This window comes from Pelophylax lessonae (genome assembly GCF_965119305.1).
Source record: "Pelophylax lessonae genome assembly, chromosome: 1".
NCBI lineage: Eukaryota > Metazoa > Chordata > Amphibia > Anura > Ranidae > Pelophylax > Pelophylax lessonae.
Genome location: NC_138768.1, coordinates 54,388,851 through 54,406,980, shown reverse-complemented (window position 1 = coordinate 54,406,980; position 18,130 = coordinate 54,388,851). Strand labels below are relative to the sequence as shown.

Here is an 18,130-nt window from a genome sequence, read left to right as displayed (position 1 = left end):
CAGTCCATCTTCTCCAGGATGGTACATCAATACATGCCATTGCCAGAAGTGGTGTCTCCCAGCACAGTCTCACAAGCATGGAGGAGATTCCACAAGACAGGCAGTTACTCTAGGAAAGCTGAACAGGGCCGTAGAAGGTCCTTAACCCATCAGCAGGACCAATATCTGCTCCTTTATGCAAGGAGGAACAGGATGAGCACTGCCAGAGCCCTACAAAATGACCTCCAGCAGGCCACTGATGTGAATATCTCTGACCAATCAGAAACAGACCTCATAAGGGTTGCCTAAGGGCCCACTGTCCTCTAGTGGGCCGTGTGCTCACTGCACAGCACAGTGGAGCTCAACTGTCATTTGCCACTGAACACCAGAATTGGCAGGTCCGCCACTGGAGCCCTGTGCTTTTCACCAATGAGAGCAGGTTCACCGTGAGCACATGTGACAGACGTGAAAGGGTCTGGAGAAACCATGGAGAATGTTATGCTGCCTGTAACATCGCTCAACATGACTGGTTTGGTGGTGGGTCAGTGAAGGTCTGGGGAGGCACATACATGGATGGAGGCACGCACAGAACTCTACAGGCTAGACAATGGCACCCTGACTGCCATTAGGTATAAGGATGAAATCCATGGACCCATTGTCAGCCCCTACACTGGTGCTGTGGGTCTTGGGTTCCTCCTGGTGCATGAGTATGCATGCAGATCCTGGAGGATAAAGCAATTGACACCATTAAATGGCCCCCACGCTTGTCTGACCTAAACCCAATAAAACACCTCTGGAACATTATGTTTCGGTCCATCTGATGCAACCGGGTTGCACCTCAGTCTGTTCAGGAGCTCATTGATGCCCTGGTCCAAATCTGGGAGGAAATACTCCAGGACACCATCTGTCCTCTCACTAGGAGCATGCCCCAACGTTGTCAGGCATGCATACAAGCAAGTAGGGGCCATACAAACTACTGAGTACCATTTTGAGTTGCTGTAATGAAATTTCAGCGAAATGGACTAGCCTGCTGCATCATTTTTTCACTTTGATTTTCGTGGGTGTCTTTGAATTCAGCCCTCTCTGTAGGTTGATAATTTTAATTTCCATCAAACGATGTGGCATCCTTTTGTTCCTAACACATTACCCAGTCCATATCAGTATAGATATCCAGCATGAGATTTTTCTCTTTTGAGATCTGATGTGTTTTCAAAGTGTTCCTTTAATTTTTTTGAGCACTGTATATGCACACATTTATTTATTTATTTTTTTAGGATACGCACCAACAGGTTATGCTGTACTTTACAATATAAGAAATAAAAGTATATTACATTATGTAAGAACGAAACACATGTAGCACCCTCCTAGGTAGAGAGAGTATAGTTTTGGATCCTGTCTGCATACCAGAAGGATTGTCCAGTAAATCTATATTGTTCTCTCAATAGAGAGGCATATTGGATAGTGGGAGGAAACCTGACAAACGTTTGCACAGGCATTTAGCACAGCCCTAGTGATTTGCAGAGGAAAGTGCCTCGGTGCATGCAGGGATACTGTATAAATGCCAGGAGAACATGTGCTCGGGGTCTTTCAGCTGAGTCCCAGAAGGAGGGACAGCTGCCTCCTCCTCTGTAGAAGTTGCCATGCAGCCTCAGGTGATCGACCTCAGGGCCTCAAGAGCTAGAGAGGAACTGAACCCGGAGGTCCTGTAAGGCTGACTGGAAGGGAGACACTTGAAGGATCTGATTCTTCATACAGTGAGTACAGATCTGTGTCAAGAGGCCTGACCTGAGGGGGCCATCCCTGCAGCTAGAAGAGTCAGTGGACGGGTCTCAGTAAAGGGGATGCTAGAGAGTATCCCGAAGATAATGTAGTTCACCAAGTCTTTTGCTAGAGAAAGAGCAAGGAGACTTAACCCTTTCCATACACGTGGCAGTATGGTCAAAGCAGTGTGTCTGCATCCACAAGCAACCTGGTGAGGCTAAGTGAGAGTTGTCCTTATCAACTGTATATAGTTCCAGTTGGAGAATCCCACTATTCCCTTTTCCCATCCAAGTTCTACAATAAATACCAAAAAACCAACACCACTGGACAGTTTATTGAGTAACGAGCCATTGGGAGTAAGGATGGATGTGTGAACTGTACCCTAAGTGACTGTGTGCTGGTAACCAGAGGAGGCCCAACAAGTCATCACACAGCAAGCCCTATGGGGACAGTGCTACATACATTTGACTTCCAATTCTTTCAAGCAGAGCCAAAATATGGTATTTGTAGGTAAGTTTGGTAAATGCTTGGGTATTATTGATAAGAAACTCATTTTTATTATGCCTAAAAGCAGAAGTAAACTCTCTCAATTACCATTAACTTAATCCTTATGCTTCTAGTCTTAGTAAAGAGATAGGAAGGTATATTCTATTTACAAGTCTTAGATTCCATTTACACCTAGGCGATTTGCGTCTGAAATCGCCACGATTCTGCCCACGATTTCAAATCGCGCCAAAAACATAGGACGCGTTTGGAATGCCATTACTTCTTAATGGCACCTCAAACGCAGTGCGATTTTGCCACAATAAATCGTGCTATTATCATAATGTGCAAAGCTTATCGCTCAAAAAGGAGCAGAAGCTTCTTTCGGGTGACACCGTCCCGATTTGCCGTGATTTATCATGCAACAAACCGTTTGGACTCTACTTGATGATCTTTGGTGTGCTGGAAAATTATCATGTGACAATTGCGGCATAATCGCCCCGCGATCGGGGAGCCATTAAGAAGTAATGGCATCACAAACGTGCCCCGTGTCGTGCCGGGATTTGGAACTGCGGCAGAATTGTGGCGATTCCGCCCGCGATTCAAATCGCCTAGGTGTGAATGGAGCCTTAAACTTTTTTTTACATTTCTTCAGTTACTTCCTGGTTTCCAGCCTAGGCCAAAGTGATGTCATACAACCCAGGAGTCTTCATTGGTATTATATTTTCTTTCATCTGGAGGAGGGGTTTTCTCAGCTAAGCACACCCTCCTGCCTAAATACCTGTCCTAAGGGCAGATGGATTCCAGAAAGTAAATGCTGCAGGAATCATCTGCCCTTACGCAAGATAACAGTGGCTAGGAATGCTGGGGGGGGGGGGGGGGCTCTTTTTTAAATTGATTTCTCAGAAAAAGAAAGCATGGACATATGGACGTATGGTTTGAATAGAGTTTTCAGTTTGTGGTGCTCTGATACAGTTTAGTTCTGCTTTAAATGAGCACAAAAAAAATTAAACTATTTGTTAAAATTCCATCAGGGTTCAGATATGAACCTGGGGTGTCTGACCGTTGGTCTCCTCGCTGTGCCACAGGAGATGCTGGACAACTTCCTGCCTGACTCCTTGGATAATCCTGCCTAGTACCTTGTTTCTGATGAACCTTGAACTCTTTGCTCCTTCCATGAACTTCCTGATTTAAGCGATGTCTCTGCATTCCCTGTTTGCCAGATTATTGTGCTCTCTCCAGCCAATATCTTGCTCCTCTCACTCCTGCTGCTGCCCCTATCTTCATCACCATTCCTTACAGATCTTTGTCTTGCTCCTTGACTAGGGTTCTGCTTGATCCCAAACTGTAAACACTTGTTACTGACCTTTGGCTTGTTTACTGACTATGCTTCTGCTTGATCCCTACCTGCTACATCTGCTACTTGACCTTGGCTTGCTAACCTCCTGGTGGGGCGATCCTAAGGGCCACAACCTGGTCCACCAGGTCTCCACCATCGGGATCTCTAGTGAAGACCGATTAGTGCTTAGACCCCACGCCACGGGTGAGCCCATGTCATTCGCCACCTGGGACAGTGGTCATGACACCGGCTTAAGTCCCACGCACACTGCGTGTTCAGCCTTAGTGCATGGGGATTTGGTGTTTAGCTGCAGGTGGAGGGAACAGGTGACATGTTCAGGCCAAACGCCAGCAGACTGTCAAAATCTATGAGAGGCTGTCAGCTGTTGCAGCTTTGTTTGCAATGATCCTCTAAGCAGTTCTGGGACTAAAACTGTATAAAAGCAGACTGGCTTTTTTCAGTGCTGCACAGTCTGACCTTTGCTAAAACCATTTCAGTGGGTAGATCTGAGCTGAAGCCAATGAGCCATTATTTGTTAAGATTTTAGAAATGTGAACGAGCTATCGAAGATCATCAGTGTGGCTCCAGTCTTACAAAAGTCTAGTTACATCAGAAACACAGCAGCCATTCACTTACCTTATCAGCAAAGTGCACAATGATGAAGGAGATATTTGACATCCGTGGTTTCTTAAAGTGCTGACTACTGCTGTGCCTATCGTAGAGTTTCTGGGCCCAGTTTTGGTCTGTTCCCTTGGGGACCTAAATAGAAATAAAAATAATCAAAAAAATGAATACAATAAAGGAATAAAAATATCTCATTCACTTATCCAGTTAGTTTAAATCTTAAGTTGTGTTATTTTTTTAATCAGCACAAGGGACAGACAGTACCTTCATTAGATGGGAAGTGTCCCTTGTGCTAGTGGCTTAGTTGGAATCTGAAGTCCTCTGCTCCTACCCTCCCCCATTCACCCTCAGCAGTAATCTTCTGTAATGTGGGGGTTAATACAACTTGTCATATGCATGCGTCCTGGGTGCCCACTCCTCCATATAGAAGTGGTACCATACATTCCATGAATGATAGTGCTCTATGAATGGAGGATAGGTGGATGAATGAAAAGGTAGGAAGGTGGAGGATCAGGGTGAGCTGAGCTTCTGAGTCACTGCTGGCAGGGGGAGCTGAGCTGCTTAGTCACTGCTGGGATAGGCAGATAGGTAAGCTATGCTGCCAAGTCACTGCCACAGGGAGCTGATTAGGTCAATGAAGGGGGGGGGGGCAGCAATGTGAGACAAGGTGCTGAGTATCTGCAGGGGGTGTTGAGCTGTTGTGTCATTGCTGGGAGGGGAAAGCTGAGCTGCAGAGAAAACTGTAAATACTGAAATGTCTATGTCCTGTCTACAGGTTTATTTTAAAAGTGAAGTAGGGCCAAAGCTCTTTTGGCTCTATTTCTCCTGTAGGTCAAAGAAGCGCACTTCGTTCAGCAACCCGTAATCTGTGACCCCGTTATCAGCCGACAACGGGCTAGTCCTCTGTCTGCTGATGTCACTAAGCTGGTCCAGACTCTGGAGGGATCTGGAATTTAATGTTGGGATCCACCTAGATGCCTTAGGGCCAGCTGGTGCAGTGCGCTGCTGAAAGCCAGAGCCAGCCACTCCTGCCTCTCCACAGCACGGCTGGAGGGGCAGAGCACAGCGCCGGTGACTGACAGTCACCACTGTCTGCTCACCGAAGACCAAGCGCTGAGTGATCAGCAGTCTTTGGTCGCACAGTTCTCGGTGTAGAGGTAGCAGGGGACCAATGCTGTGTCCAATTGGGTCAGTATGATTGTATATTTTTTTCAAAACTTCTCTTTTAGGCCCCTTTCACACATATCCAACTTGTCCTGCGACTTGGGACTGCAAAGTCATACCCCATGATTTCCAAGGAGTACTGTTCATATCTGTGTGATTACACAATGCTTCAAGTTGCGGCAAAGTCAGGTGAAAGTGTGAAAAGGGCCTTAAGGTAGAAATGCAGGCAAATAAAACGTCTATGCAGATATACAATAAACGCAAAGTACACCAAATCCTACCTTGCACTCCTCATCCAGAAGGTCCAGAATGCCGAGTTTTGCCTCGATCAGGTCAATGCAGGGTTGATTATCATAGAAATCAATTAGGGTCCAAGGGATCTGTTCCTTCATGTATTCCTCTTGTTCCAGTTTAAATACATGCTATAAAAAGAAGAGGCATTACTTAACAAAACACCATTCCATTTCACACTGGACATCACCCTTCTACTATTGTTAGGTCTAAATCCACACATCTGATAAGAATGAATTTTATTTAAAATGAAATTACATATTTTTAGCTAGTACACATTTTGATTACTGAAATTTAAATTGCACATGCATGACTTTTATAAAGTCCAACTCCAGGCAGATAAAAAAGATTATCCCTTGCAGTGGGGCTGTGCTTATTTTGTGTACGGGAGAGGAGAAACAGTTTTACTTACCTGATCCTTCATTCCCCCCAGCAGGTGTCGCTTCCCCTACAATCCAATAGTGCACTGTCCCTCGTTGTCCCCCTGTCCAGAGCAAGGCTATGGATCCTGCTCTGGTCTTCATGAGGTCAGGGACCCCTACACTGGTGTAGGGTGTGGGTGCAGAAGCTGCAGAGATTGGTCTAGCTGCAGGGAGCAGCAGAGGATCACGTAAGTACATCTCCTTTTATTGACTCCCAAGACCTAAACCAGCAATTAATCCTTTCAGTGCGGGCACAGCCCCATGGCAAAAGATAATTTTTATTTGCCTGGAGATGGGCCTTAAATTTAAAAACTGATACTGCCATCAAGGCTAAAAAAAAGCTTCTAATTCATTGATTATTCAAAAGTGAGAACTGTCCACTCTGCTCACTCAACACAAAGACCACCAAGATCTAGATCTCAGAGATCAGATTGACTCGGTCAGATTGGAATTGAATCTCTGCCTAACGACTAAGGCAGAACAGAGCCTTAGGTGGAAACAGGCAAAATTCTATACCCAGACGGATAAACCAGGTATACTGTTAGCCCGCAAATTGGCACCCAGAACCCGCTGATCGACCGCCCCGAAGATTAGACAGCCAGACGAATCTACCACTCAAAACCCACAAAAGATATTGGATCTTTTTCACTCTTATTTCACTTCCCTGTACAAGAAGCCAGAGACTCTGTGACCGGGTGCTCTAGATAAATTTGTAAAAGACCTGCCCCTCCTGCCCTTCTCTGTCTCCCATAGGGATGTAATGGACAAGGCTAAAACGATGAAGGAGGTATTGTCTGCAATAAAGCAGGCCCATGCATCGAAGACCCTAGGCCCGGACGGTTTCTCCGCCTCTTATTACAAGAAATTTGCTCATGTATCAGTGCCCCACTTGTTGAGATTTTTTATGGCACTGCGAGACGGATCTCACCTGGATGGGACTTAAACAGGGCACATATCTGCCTGATCCCAAAGCCTGATAAGGACCACAGTAATGGGGCTAATTTTCCCCATATCACTTAATAATGTAGACCTAAAGCTACTAATGAAAATGTATGCTAGTAGGTTTAACACCTTTTTGGCACATTATATTCATGTGGACCAGGTGGGATTTGTCCCAGGGCACCAGGCTGTGGACCAGACCCGCATGGCTGTAGATCTCATATCCCTATTGCATTTTAATTGGGATGGTTTAGGCCTCAGACGGGGAATGTTATTATCATTGGACCTTCACAAGGCCTTTGATTATTTATTGTGGCCTTTCTTATTCCACATCTTAAGGAAATTTTGGGCCTAAATTTATTTTCCTTCTTACGGCATTGTACGCTACATTGGAGCTCTTGGATGCAAGTTGGAATTGCTACAAATTCGAATAGGAACTAGATAGGTCTGTCCTCATTTGTTGTTATCATAGACACATTGGCTATCGCGATGAGGTCCAACCCCAACATCCGTGGTGTGTCAAGCGGAGGAAGAGATCACAAGTGTGCATTATTTGCAGATGATCTCTTACTATTTATAACAGACCCTATCACGACCTTGCCTAAGCTGTTTTCACTTCTATCCAAACTTGGCGTGATCTCAGGCCTGAAGGTCAAACAACCTAAATTGGAGGCAATGGACATTAACCTTTCAACCTCAACCCAAGTGGTGTACATAGGCCCTCCCCTACCTGGGAATAAAACTTACTTCAAATGTCTCTACTTTATAAAAGGCAAACTATGTTCCCCTCCTCTCCTATACAGTAGACAATCTGAAGCTCTGGCAGAATCATTCTCTTTCTTGTATGGGCAAATAGGAGCAATTAAAATGATGACCCTCCCCAGAATTCTCTATTAATTCCGGTCACTGCTACAGCGTTTTTAAAAAAACTTCAATCTATAGTCTTTAAATTTATTTGGAGCCTGGGAGGTTGCAGAGTGGCTCGCTCTACTTTGTTTGTCTCAAAATGGCAAGGAGGTCTGGGAGTCCCTCATTTCTTATATTACCATAGAGTGGCCCAATTGGTGCAGCTTTACCAAATTTTTTCCACAAACTACCAACCTGATTGGGTAAAATTAGAGGCACAAGCTAGCTCCTCGCTCCCTATTGATCTTCTGCTCTGGATCCCCTCTAAGGAGCGTAGCGCCATTCTCAGCCCCTCCCTTTCACATTCCTTGAGTCTCTGGTGTTCTGGAGTGTGGGGATCGGCGGCATTTCCTTTTTTTTACTCTTTTTTCCTGTCTTTTTCTCCCTTTTAAGCTCTCCCATAACTTCTAACTTTGATCTGAACTTTTTTAATCAGTACGTTTAAGAGTGGACTTCAAGGCTTCCATTAGCTTGGTCCATACCTGGAAATGTGGTGTTCTTTGGATTAGTGTAGGCAAATGTGATTCATGCATAATTTATCTTGTATAGTGTTATGTACACTAACTATGATATGTTATAGATATATTGTAAACAGAACATGTCGATCTTGACAATTTCCACTGTAACACCATTAAGTGATCTATTTTTGTACTATTTCATACTTCATTGTTTGCTTAAAAATGCGAACTGATATTGCATATAACTTGTCAATCATTGTCATTATATTACAAAATTTATTACAGGACACATCCTTGACAATCACTTTGCAAAGCATGTGTCTGAATGCATATTGACAAGACTCAGGAACTGGCTGACAATTCATCTATGGACAGGCTGGTTGTACCGAAGCTAGTGGTGCACCAAAATGAAAATTCTGGACCGAAACCTAAAATTCAGGATGCACTTAGCCTAAAACCGAAACAGATATATATATATATATATATATATATATATATATATATTATTTTAATATATATATATTTTTCTAGAATTGTATTGTATTTGACTTTTTAATACTACTCGTGGTGTCCCCAGGGTGGTAAAATCTGGGTATTTGTACTCATGGTGCCCCCAGGGTGGTAATATCTGGATATTTGTACTCATGGCGCCCCCAGGTTGGTAATATCTGGGTACTTGTACTCATTATGTCCCCAGGGTTGTAATATCTGGGTATTTGTACTCATCATGCCCCAGTGTGGTAATATCTGGGTATTTGTACTCATCGTGTCTAAGTGTGGTAATAGCTGGGTATTTGTACTCATGGTGCCCCAGTGATGTATTATCTGGGTATTTGTGCTCCTGATGCCCCCAGGGTGGTAATATCTGGGTATTTGTAATCATGATGTCCCCAGGGTGGTAATATCTGGATATTTGTACTCATGGTGCCAGCAGGGTGGTAATATCTGGGTATTTGTACTCATGGTACCCCCAAGGTGGTAATATCTGGATATTTGTACTCATGGTGCCCCCAATGTGGTAATATCTAGGTATTTGTACTCATGGTGTCCCCAGGGTGGTAATATCTAGGCATTTGTACTCATGGTGTCCCCAGGGTGGCAGTGCCAGGACATGTACTTTTGGTTCCCTCAGGGCTCTCTGGTTACCTTAGGCCACTCTCTGTTCATTGGAGACATTCTCTACTCAGCGCTCCGGACTCCTCGCTGCTCCTTCCTCTGCTCTGCACACCTGATTAGCTACATCAGAGTGCAGCCCTACCCCTTGTCACATGATGTTTGGACAGCCAACCCGTCGACCCATGGCACTCAGTTTTGCAGTGGGTGGAACAGAAAGCCACGCTCTGATTGCATATGCAAGCTAATCTTTTCGGCCATTATATGCACCTTTATAAAGCCCAGTAACCCTATTTTCGGTGGCCGATATATCGGTGCATCACTAACTGAGTCTGATCTATTGGGAAATCTCCAGCTGTCAGAATACAATAGCACAGCGGGAGGGGTTCAATGCTGATGGGGAATTGAGCAATTTGCTTTTCTTTAACCCATGGTTAAATTTTTTCATAGCATTGCTGTAAAATAAGCTTAAAAAGATGGGTGAGAATACTTCAAATGTCAACTGCAAGTGATAAATATGAAATAACCACATGCAATATTTCTGATATACTTATGCAATTGATAAAAAAAAAGATGTTTTTGTTAGTACTCAACATGATGAACTCAAGATTAAATATGAATAAATGCACAGCTAAGACTTTCCATTGCTTATTGATAGAGACTGTTACTACTGACTCACCGAGTTAAATTGCTGCTGTAGCTTTTCATTGGCGTAATTGATGCAGAATTGTTCAAAGCTGTTTATTTCAAATGTTTCAAACCTGCAAAAAATTGTGAAGGATCAGCAGAGAGGAGGACACAGCATCAAATACGAATGGCATCCTGCAATATACCAGACCATTAACTCCTAAGGTAAAGTACCAGCAGATGTGTCTAAAGAGAGACCCAAAAATCTGCGGCGCCGTCTGATCATGTGAACTTTACTGATGGGATTTACTGCATAATGGCAGTGGTGTTTTTTAGCGACTGTTACAAGATAACGCAGTTATTATAATATATGTGCCTTTCTAAATTACCCATGGCGCTTCTATATAAAGACATCAACATCAGCTGGCACATGACCGCTTTGTCCAATCAGAATCGCTCTGATCCTTCACAAAAGCCCTAAGGAAAGACAGGGTAGAAGGGTCAAATCCCTGGACTGCTGCACCGGTAAGTGCATTAAAAACTGGGAAGGGGAGGGGGGATGGAGGTGTTGGTTCACCTTTTCTTTTTTCTGAAAAGTTTTACCCCCTTCCTGCCTTCCTGACCAGGCCAATTTATTTAGATACGGCACTGCGTTACTTTAACTGACAATTGCACAGTCGTGCGACGCTGTACCCAAAATAAATAAATAATCTTTTTTTCCACAAGCTTTCTTTTGTTGGCATTTGATCACCTCTGCGGTTTTTATTTTTTGCGCTATAAACAAAAAAAAGAGCGCCAATTTTGAAAAAAAAAAAATAATAATAATATTTTTTCACTTTCTTCTATAAAACATATCTAATAAAAAAAATGTAAAAAAATCAAACTTCTTTATCAATTTAGGCCAATATGTATTCTGCTACATATTTTTGGTAAAAAAAATCCCAATAAGCGTATATTGATTGGTTTGTGCAAATGTTATTGCGTCTACAAACGATGGGATATTTTATTTATTTATATTTTTACTAGTAATGGTGGCGATCAGCGACTTATAGTGGGACTGCAACATTGCAGTGAGCAAAGCAGAGACCTAACTGACACTTTTTGGGGACCAGTGACATTAATACAGTGATCAGTGCTAAAAAAATATGCACTGGTACTGTACTAATGACACTGGTAGGAAGGGGTTAATATCAGGGGCGATCAAAGGGTAAATGTGTTCCTTGGGAGTGCTTGCTAACTGTCTGGGGCATGCTTTGACTGGGGGAAGAGAGATCAGTGTTCCTGCTTAGCAGAAACACAAGATCTTTTTCTTCGGAGTGACGTCATCGGGGCTCCGGCCAGTCAAAGAGCCGGAGCCCGCGGCGCAAACCCAGACGCAGGACGGGTGAAGATGGGAGCCCCTGCAGCGCTGACATTGCGGTACTCGAACAGCTTAGTTTTAGGCTGGGTTCACACTACTGCGAATCGGATGTGGGTTTCCCCGCATCCAATTCGCATGACAGGAGACTGTGCCCGACTCTCAATGGAACCGGATTACACAGTTCTATATCGGCTGCGGAGCGGCTTGCAGAAAAGTCCTGTGCTACTTCTGGTCTGTTTCAGGTCCGAATTCAGACAAAAATTCTGACCCAAAACGGTGCACAGGGACGCACCGGACTCCTGCTGCAAGCCCCTCCGAATTCAGTGTGTACCCAGCCCAAAGGTGTGTTTCACATAATGTTATAGTAAGCGATGCATACTCGCACATTATGACTTTACCTTGCAGGGGAAAAGAAAAACAAAAATGTCCAGCGGTTACACAACCGCTTTAACTCACATTGCACAGCGCATGACAACCCACCTGCCCTAGGCTCATGTCGCCCATGTTTCCTCAGGCACGGCAGCCCATTCATTTAAATGAAATCACAGAAAAAACTGCGTTGTCTTTTTGAGCATGTAATTTCCTTGTGGTTCTGCACCAGTAAACGCACTGCGGGGCTGATATGTGTGAGAGTGCCATTCAGAATGAACAGTGCGATTTGGCAGCGCGTGGTTGCAGGAACAGGTACGATTCCTACATCCGTAACCAGCCTGCAGACTACGTTTTTTATTCACTGTGGTGTCTTGGCAGCCAATTCATTATATTATCAAATGGTTAAATACAGGGAAGAACTGTTTTACCTGCCAAAACATTTCTGGCTGTCCATCCAGTCCTGAGATTTACACAGCTCTTCCACACTTCCACTGTCTGGAGGGAGTCCTGATTTTCCTCCACTGCAGTTATGAAATGCCTACAGGTCTTGTCCCTTCCCTAGCCAATGACTGGACAGTAAAGAAGAAGCAGTCGACTTGTGAGCTCGTATCTGATACTCTGCTTTCTTCTCCTGTCAGTAGCTTCTTTTACTGCAACTCTACTGGTTTCTTGTGCTGCTTCTATATCCCTCGGTCTACGCTTTTCTGCACAGAGACAGCAGGAGGCTAATACTAAATCAAATTCAGATATTCACACCCATTTTATATATACCGTATATACTCGAGTATAAGCCGACTTTTTCCAGCATGTTTTTTTCTGCTGAAAAAGCCCCCCTTGGCTTAAACTCGAGTAACAGTCTCACTTACCTTTTCACCGGTCAGTGCGCATGTGTCCCCGCGGCTCAGGAAAGCCCGTACACGTACGGCTATTCCCGGGGCAGACGGCGCATGCGCAGTGACGTGTTGGCGCCGGGAGGAACCATTTTTAAATGTAAGGCGGAAAGGTAAGTGAGACTCCTCCGCAGCCCCTGCAACTCCTCAGGAGATGCAGTGCTGCGGGCATGGTACAGGAGATTTTCCTGTACCATGCCCCCAGCACTGCATCTCCTGTACCATCTTCTGTGCCATGCCTGTACCATCTCCTGTACCATGCCTACAGCCCTGCATCCCCTGTACCATGTCCCCAGCCCCTGAACCATGCCCGCAGCCCCTGTTTTGGGTCTCGTGGTGGTCCAGTTGGGTCCAGAAGCTGCTGCATTCCCCCCCCCCCCCCCCCAGGCTTATACTGGAGTCAATACGTTTTCCCAGTTTTTTGTGGTAAAATGAGGTGCCTCGGCTTATATTGGGGTTGGCTTATACTTGAGTATATACAGTATATAAAAAAAAAATATATATATATATATATATATATATATATATGATATAAATTTATATACCGTATATACTGTATACACACAAGGGTTCTTCAAAAAGGTCCCGCACTTTTTAAGCTCTATTAAATATATAAAAGTGCGGAAACTTTTTTAAGACCATATATATATATATATATATATATATATATATATATATATATATATACAGTATACACACACATACTGTATAGATTATATATACATATATATATATATATACATATATACACAGTGTATACAGTATGTATTAATGACTACCGAGCTTCAATCATTTTTGCCTTTTAAATCTGCCTGGAGTTTAACTTTAAAAAAAATTTTGGCTTTTCTAAAGATTGCTCACATCAAGAATCATTGGCGGTGGACGCTCCGGGGCAGTGACAAACTGCAATGCAGCCATTGAGCTGTATAACACAGAGACAGTTTACTTACAGAAAAGGATTGTCTGTGCGTCTCTGGAATGTCAGGGAGAAACAGCGAACAGAAATAGATGAGCAAGACCGTTGTACCATAAGACAGATTGTTCTGCTCCTCCGTGTTTTTAGATTTCAATCTTGCTAATACATTAATTACAGTATATTTATAAAATAATCGCAGACTTTGTGTGTAATGAGATTTTGTGCTGCTTGCTGCCTTAGTGAAGCCTAGGGAATAACTACTGATGTCATTTTATATTGCTACTGCTATACTTTCCTAAAACAGTTTGATGATTTGCTATTTTAGAGAGAACATCTGAAAAATCTACTTTTTGTTTTGAAAGCTTCCTGAAAAATACTGATGCACTTCCAATGCCTTGAGCCTCATAGCTATATATCACCAGTGTGAGATCATCTAAGGCACTGCTGTCCCTAACTGCTGGTCCCACAAGATTTGGAGTGAGATTTGGTGATGTCACTGATGTGCTGTTCACGGTTATCTTTGCTGGAGAGGAAGCTGTACCTAAGGACCTGAAATTCAAGAATCTCCTTGCTTCATCGTTTCTGTACATGCTTTCTAAACCTCTCCTGCTGCTAGAATATTACCTGATCATTCATCAGATCAACAGTTATTAAGGTGGGGGCAATGTTGACATGAGGAAACAATCCCCTGTTCAACTACCAAGATGGCTGGCTTGATGCAATGCAGAACAAGGCATGGGAAGTCAGTAATGAGGAAAGATCAGCTACAGGGAGCCTGCAGCCAATACTGGTGACCAACCCTGTGTCTTCTTCTCATATTTTGTGGATTACAACTCCCACAGTTCAAATCCTGCTTAAGAACTACAACTTCCAAGAGATGCATGTGGAGAGGGCCAATGAGAGGTGAAAAAAGATGGAGATCTGTGGTTAACCAGGCAGGGCCCGTTCACATCTACGTGTGTGTGTGATGCAATGAGCGCTGTAAAGTTTGAGGTGTCAATAGGCTCTGACAATGATTTCTGTTCTATTACAATACCAGGTTTTGCCAGGAAACAGTGCCAAAGGTAAAACCTATAACTGGAGATCTCCATCACAAGTCACATCTTAAGAGGTTATAGAATGCTCACTCCCGGTCTATATGCGACAGCTTTATAGCACTCAGCGGTGTACCTTTGCCAACATCGATTGGCAGAGAGATCTGTAGCCCAGTGGTGCCCACATAGTTCCACTTGTGACATCATCTGACCAGTAGAGGAGCAGTGCTGGACATGAAGCATATACAAAGAGTGACCTCTGGGCATAAATGCTGGGGGGCTTTTAAATCCCAAATGACACCAATGACAGGATACTACTCCCCCACTGACACCAACAATGAGAAACTATTTCTCCCACTGGCGCCAAAGATGGGGCACTATTCCTTCTACCACTGACTGCCGAGGTAGCAGTGCCTTAGATAATCTCACACTGCATTTTTGCTACCACTGACTATTAACAAGTTGTTGTGGATTGTGGGTGTGGCCGAATTGCTGTAACAGTGGATGGGGCATAAAAGGTTATGGTTAAATATAAATAAGAACCTATGCTTCTATTGGTCAAGAGCAAGTAAACCACAGAGTTCAGGGGTCAGGATTAAGTAATGTACAGAGTTCAGGGGACAGGATTGGGTAGCACACAGACTTTAGGGGTCAGAGTTAAGTAACACACAGAGGTCAGGGTTAAGTAATACACAGAGCACAGGGGTCAGGATTAGGTAACACACAGAGCTCATGGGTCAGGATTAGGTAACACACAGAGCACAGGGTTAAGTAACACACAGAGGTCAGAGTTAAGTAATACACAGAGCTCAGGGGCCAGCATTAGGTAACACACAGAGCTCAGGATTAAGTAACACGCAGAGGTCAGAGTTAACACACAGAGCTCAGGGGTAAGGATTAAGTAACACACAGAACTCAGGGGTAAGGATTAAGTAACACACAGAGCTCAGGGGTAAGGATTAAGTAACACACAGAGCTCAGGGGTCAGGATTGAGTAATACACAGAGCTCAGGGGTCAGGATTGAGTAATACACAGAGCTCATGGGTCAGGATTAAGTATCACACAGAGCTCATGGGTCAGGATTGAGTAATATACAGAGCTCAGGGGTCAGGGTTAAGTAACACACAGAGTTCAGAGGTCAGGATTGAGTAATATGCACAGCTTAGGGATCAGTATTAGGTAACACACAGAGCTCAGGGGTCAGGATTAGGTAACATACAGAGTTTAGGAGTCAGGATTAGGTAACACACAAAGGTCAGTGGTCAGAATTAGGTAACACACAGCACTCAGGGGTCAGGATTAGGTAACACACAGAGTTTAGAGGGGTCAGGATTGAGTAATACGCACAGTTTAGGGGTCAGTATTAAGTAACACACAGATCTCAGGTGTCAGGATTGAGTAATATACAGAGCACAGGGGTCAGGATTAAGTAATATACAGAGCTCAGGGGTCAGGGTTAAGTAACACACAGAGTTCAGGGGTCAGGATTGAGTAATATGCACAGCTTAGGGATCAGTATTAGGTAACACACAGAGCTCAGTGGTCAGGATTAGGTAACATACAGAGTTTAGGAGTCAGGATTAGGTAACACACAGAGTTTAGGGGGTCAGGATTAAGTAACACACAGAGCTCAGTGGTCAGAATTAGGTAACACACAGTACTCAGGGGTCAGGATTTAGTAACGAAAAGAGCTCAGGGGTCAGGATTAGGTAACACACAGAGTTCAGGAGTCAGAATTAGGTAACACACAGTTATTTAGATGAGTAACAGGGATCATGTCAGCAGTCGTTACTCACAGTCATGTTTGCAGCATCGTCCCTTGATTTGTCCCCAGGGGCCACCGAGTAGAATAAAGCTGCAGTTTGCAGGCTTCACCACTGCAGCACCAATACAGTTTTAAAATGGCACGGTTGGAGCATTCTGCATGTGCGTGGCAGCATGGACGTCCAAGCATACGCAGGGTGCTCTGCCGGTGCTATTTTTGAACAAACCACTAACCAACGCTGCCATGAGCGTGTTGCTCAGCAGAGCTGGAGTGGCCTGTGCATGCGTAGAAACGTGAATGGCTGCGTACACCTTGGGGCCATTTTTGAATGCTGTCTGCTGCCGGGAAAAAAAAAAATTCCAGGGATGTCCATTTCCCGGGGACAGACCCCCACCATCACCACGGGAACGGTCCGTGGGAAACGGCAACCTTAGCCTTTTTTTTTTTTTTTTAAGTTTGAGGATTTCTGCACCTCTAGAGGTAGTTGGCCTATTTTTTTATTTCAATCTACTGTCAAATCTTTCTGTACCTGGCAATATACCCACTGGTTATGAATATGCCCCTCAATGAACATCAAAGAAAATGCCACAATTGCCATACATGTCCAATTTAGGCTTGTACTAGCCATACAATGCACGGCTTCAAACGCAGCAGAGATGTCGCCCCTATAACATACAGGTGACCTATAACCGGCTCCTCCGCGGCTTTTCCAGGGAAGCTTCTCATTTTCCTGGTTTTATAAAGAGCTGAAACAAGCTCAGGTAATAAGCTAAAAGCTGCATCCAGAGACAAATTTACTAATTGTTCATTTATAACTGCAGGAGGAAATCGCACATTCAGCTGTTCGGAGACCGGCTAGTCTCTCAGGACAATTAAGGAGGAACAGCGCAGGAGTCTGAACCTTCTTGATAGAAGAGCCCACAGAGCAGAGAAAAGGAGGAAAGATTTATATTAACCAACTAATTACCTCTACAAATGCAGGGAAAGCGTTAGCGAAGAGAACAATTACCCAAGTGTTCACACGAATCTGACTGCCCACTTACAAAATCCAATTATAAATGGAACAACTGTACCCCCTGCTGCCAGTATTACCATTCACCAAGGAGTCCGGTGACCAAATAAAAGTACCAAGCTGCGGGACAAGTGCATTTCTAAAGGTCACCAGACTCCGAGGAGAAAGAATGAGATTGCTTTAGTCTTGGTAAGTGATTGGTTAGCCAGGAATAGCTGGACACAGAGGAACCCTGAAAAAAATAATAAAGTGTTTCTAAAGGTAAAACTTTGACACTACTGTCTCTGGTAATGTTAGTTATCCACAAAGAAAAAAAAAATTGGCTTTAGATATAGTATTATCGGCGCTCGGTGGTATGGATGGCTGTGATAATATATTTATAATAATAATAATGTTAGGAGTTAACTTAAAGCCAGTGTCCTGTCAGAATACCGCTACCCATCAGAAAATGGAACGGAAGTGACACTTGGGTGTAAGAAGATGTCCACTGCCACCTTCGTATTCTGTCAGATTAGGAAACCTATTGAAACGCATAGTGGCCATGTTGGAACGCAAAGCGCACGCGCAATTACCAGTTTTGTTCGCATCACTTCCTTTGCATTTTCTGATGTGTATTCTGATAGAACGTCGGCTCCAGACCCCCTCCCTCTCCCACAATTGGGTATTTTTTTTAT

General features: G+C 43.9%; 1 protein-coding gene across 1 annotated transcript in view; it reads right to left on the bottom strand.

Annotated features, from left to right (window-relative positions):
• Window positions 1-18,130, bottom strand: part of MYO5B (myosin VB) — a 436,041-nt gene that overhangs the window by 122,704 nt on the left and 295,207 nt on the right. The window contains exons 11-13 of the mRNA XM_082255167.1: window positions 10,159-10,240; window positions 5,632-5,772; window positions 4,199-4,321 (exon numbers count right to left, since the gene is read on the bottom strand). Of these exons, the coding sequence (XP_082111293.1) occupies window positions 4,199-4,321; window positions 5,632-5,772; window positions 10,159-10,240 (346 nt within the window). The remainder of the gene's footprint in view (window positions 1-4,198; window positions 4,322-5,631; window positions 5,773-10,158; window positions 10,241-18,130) is intronic.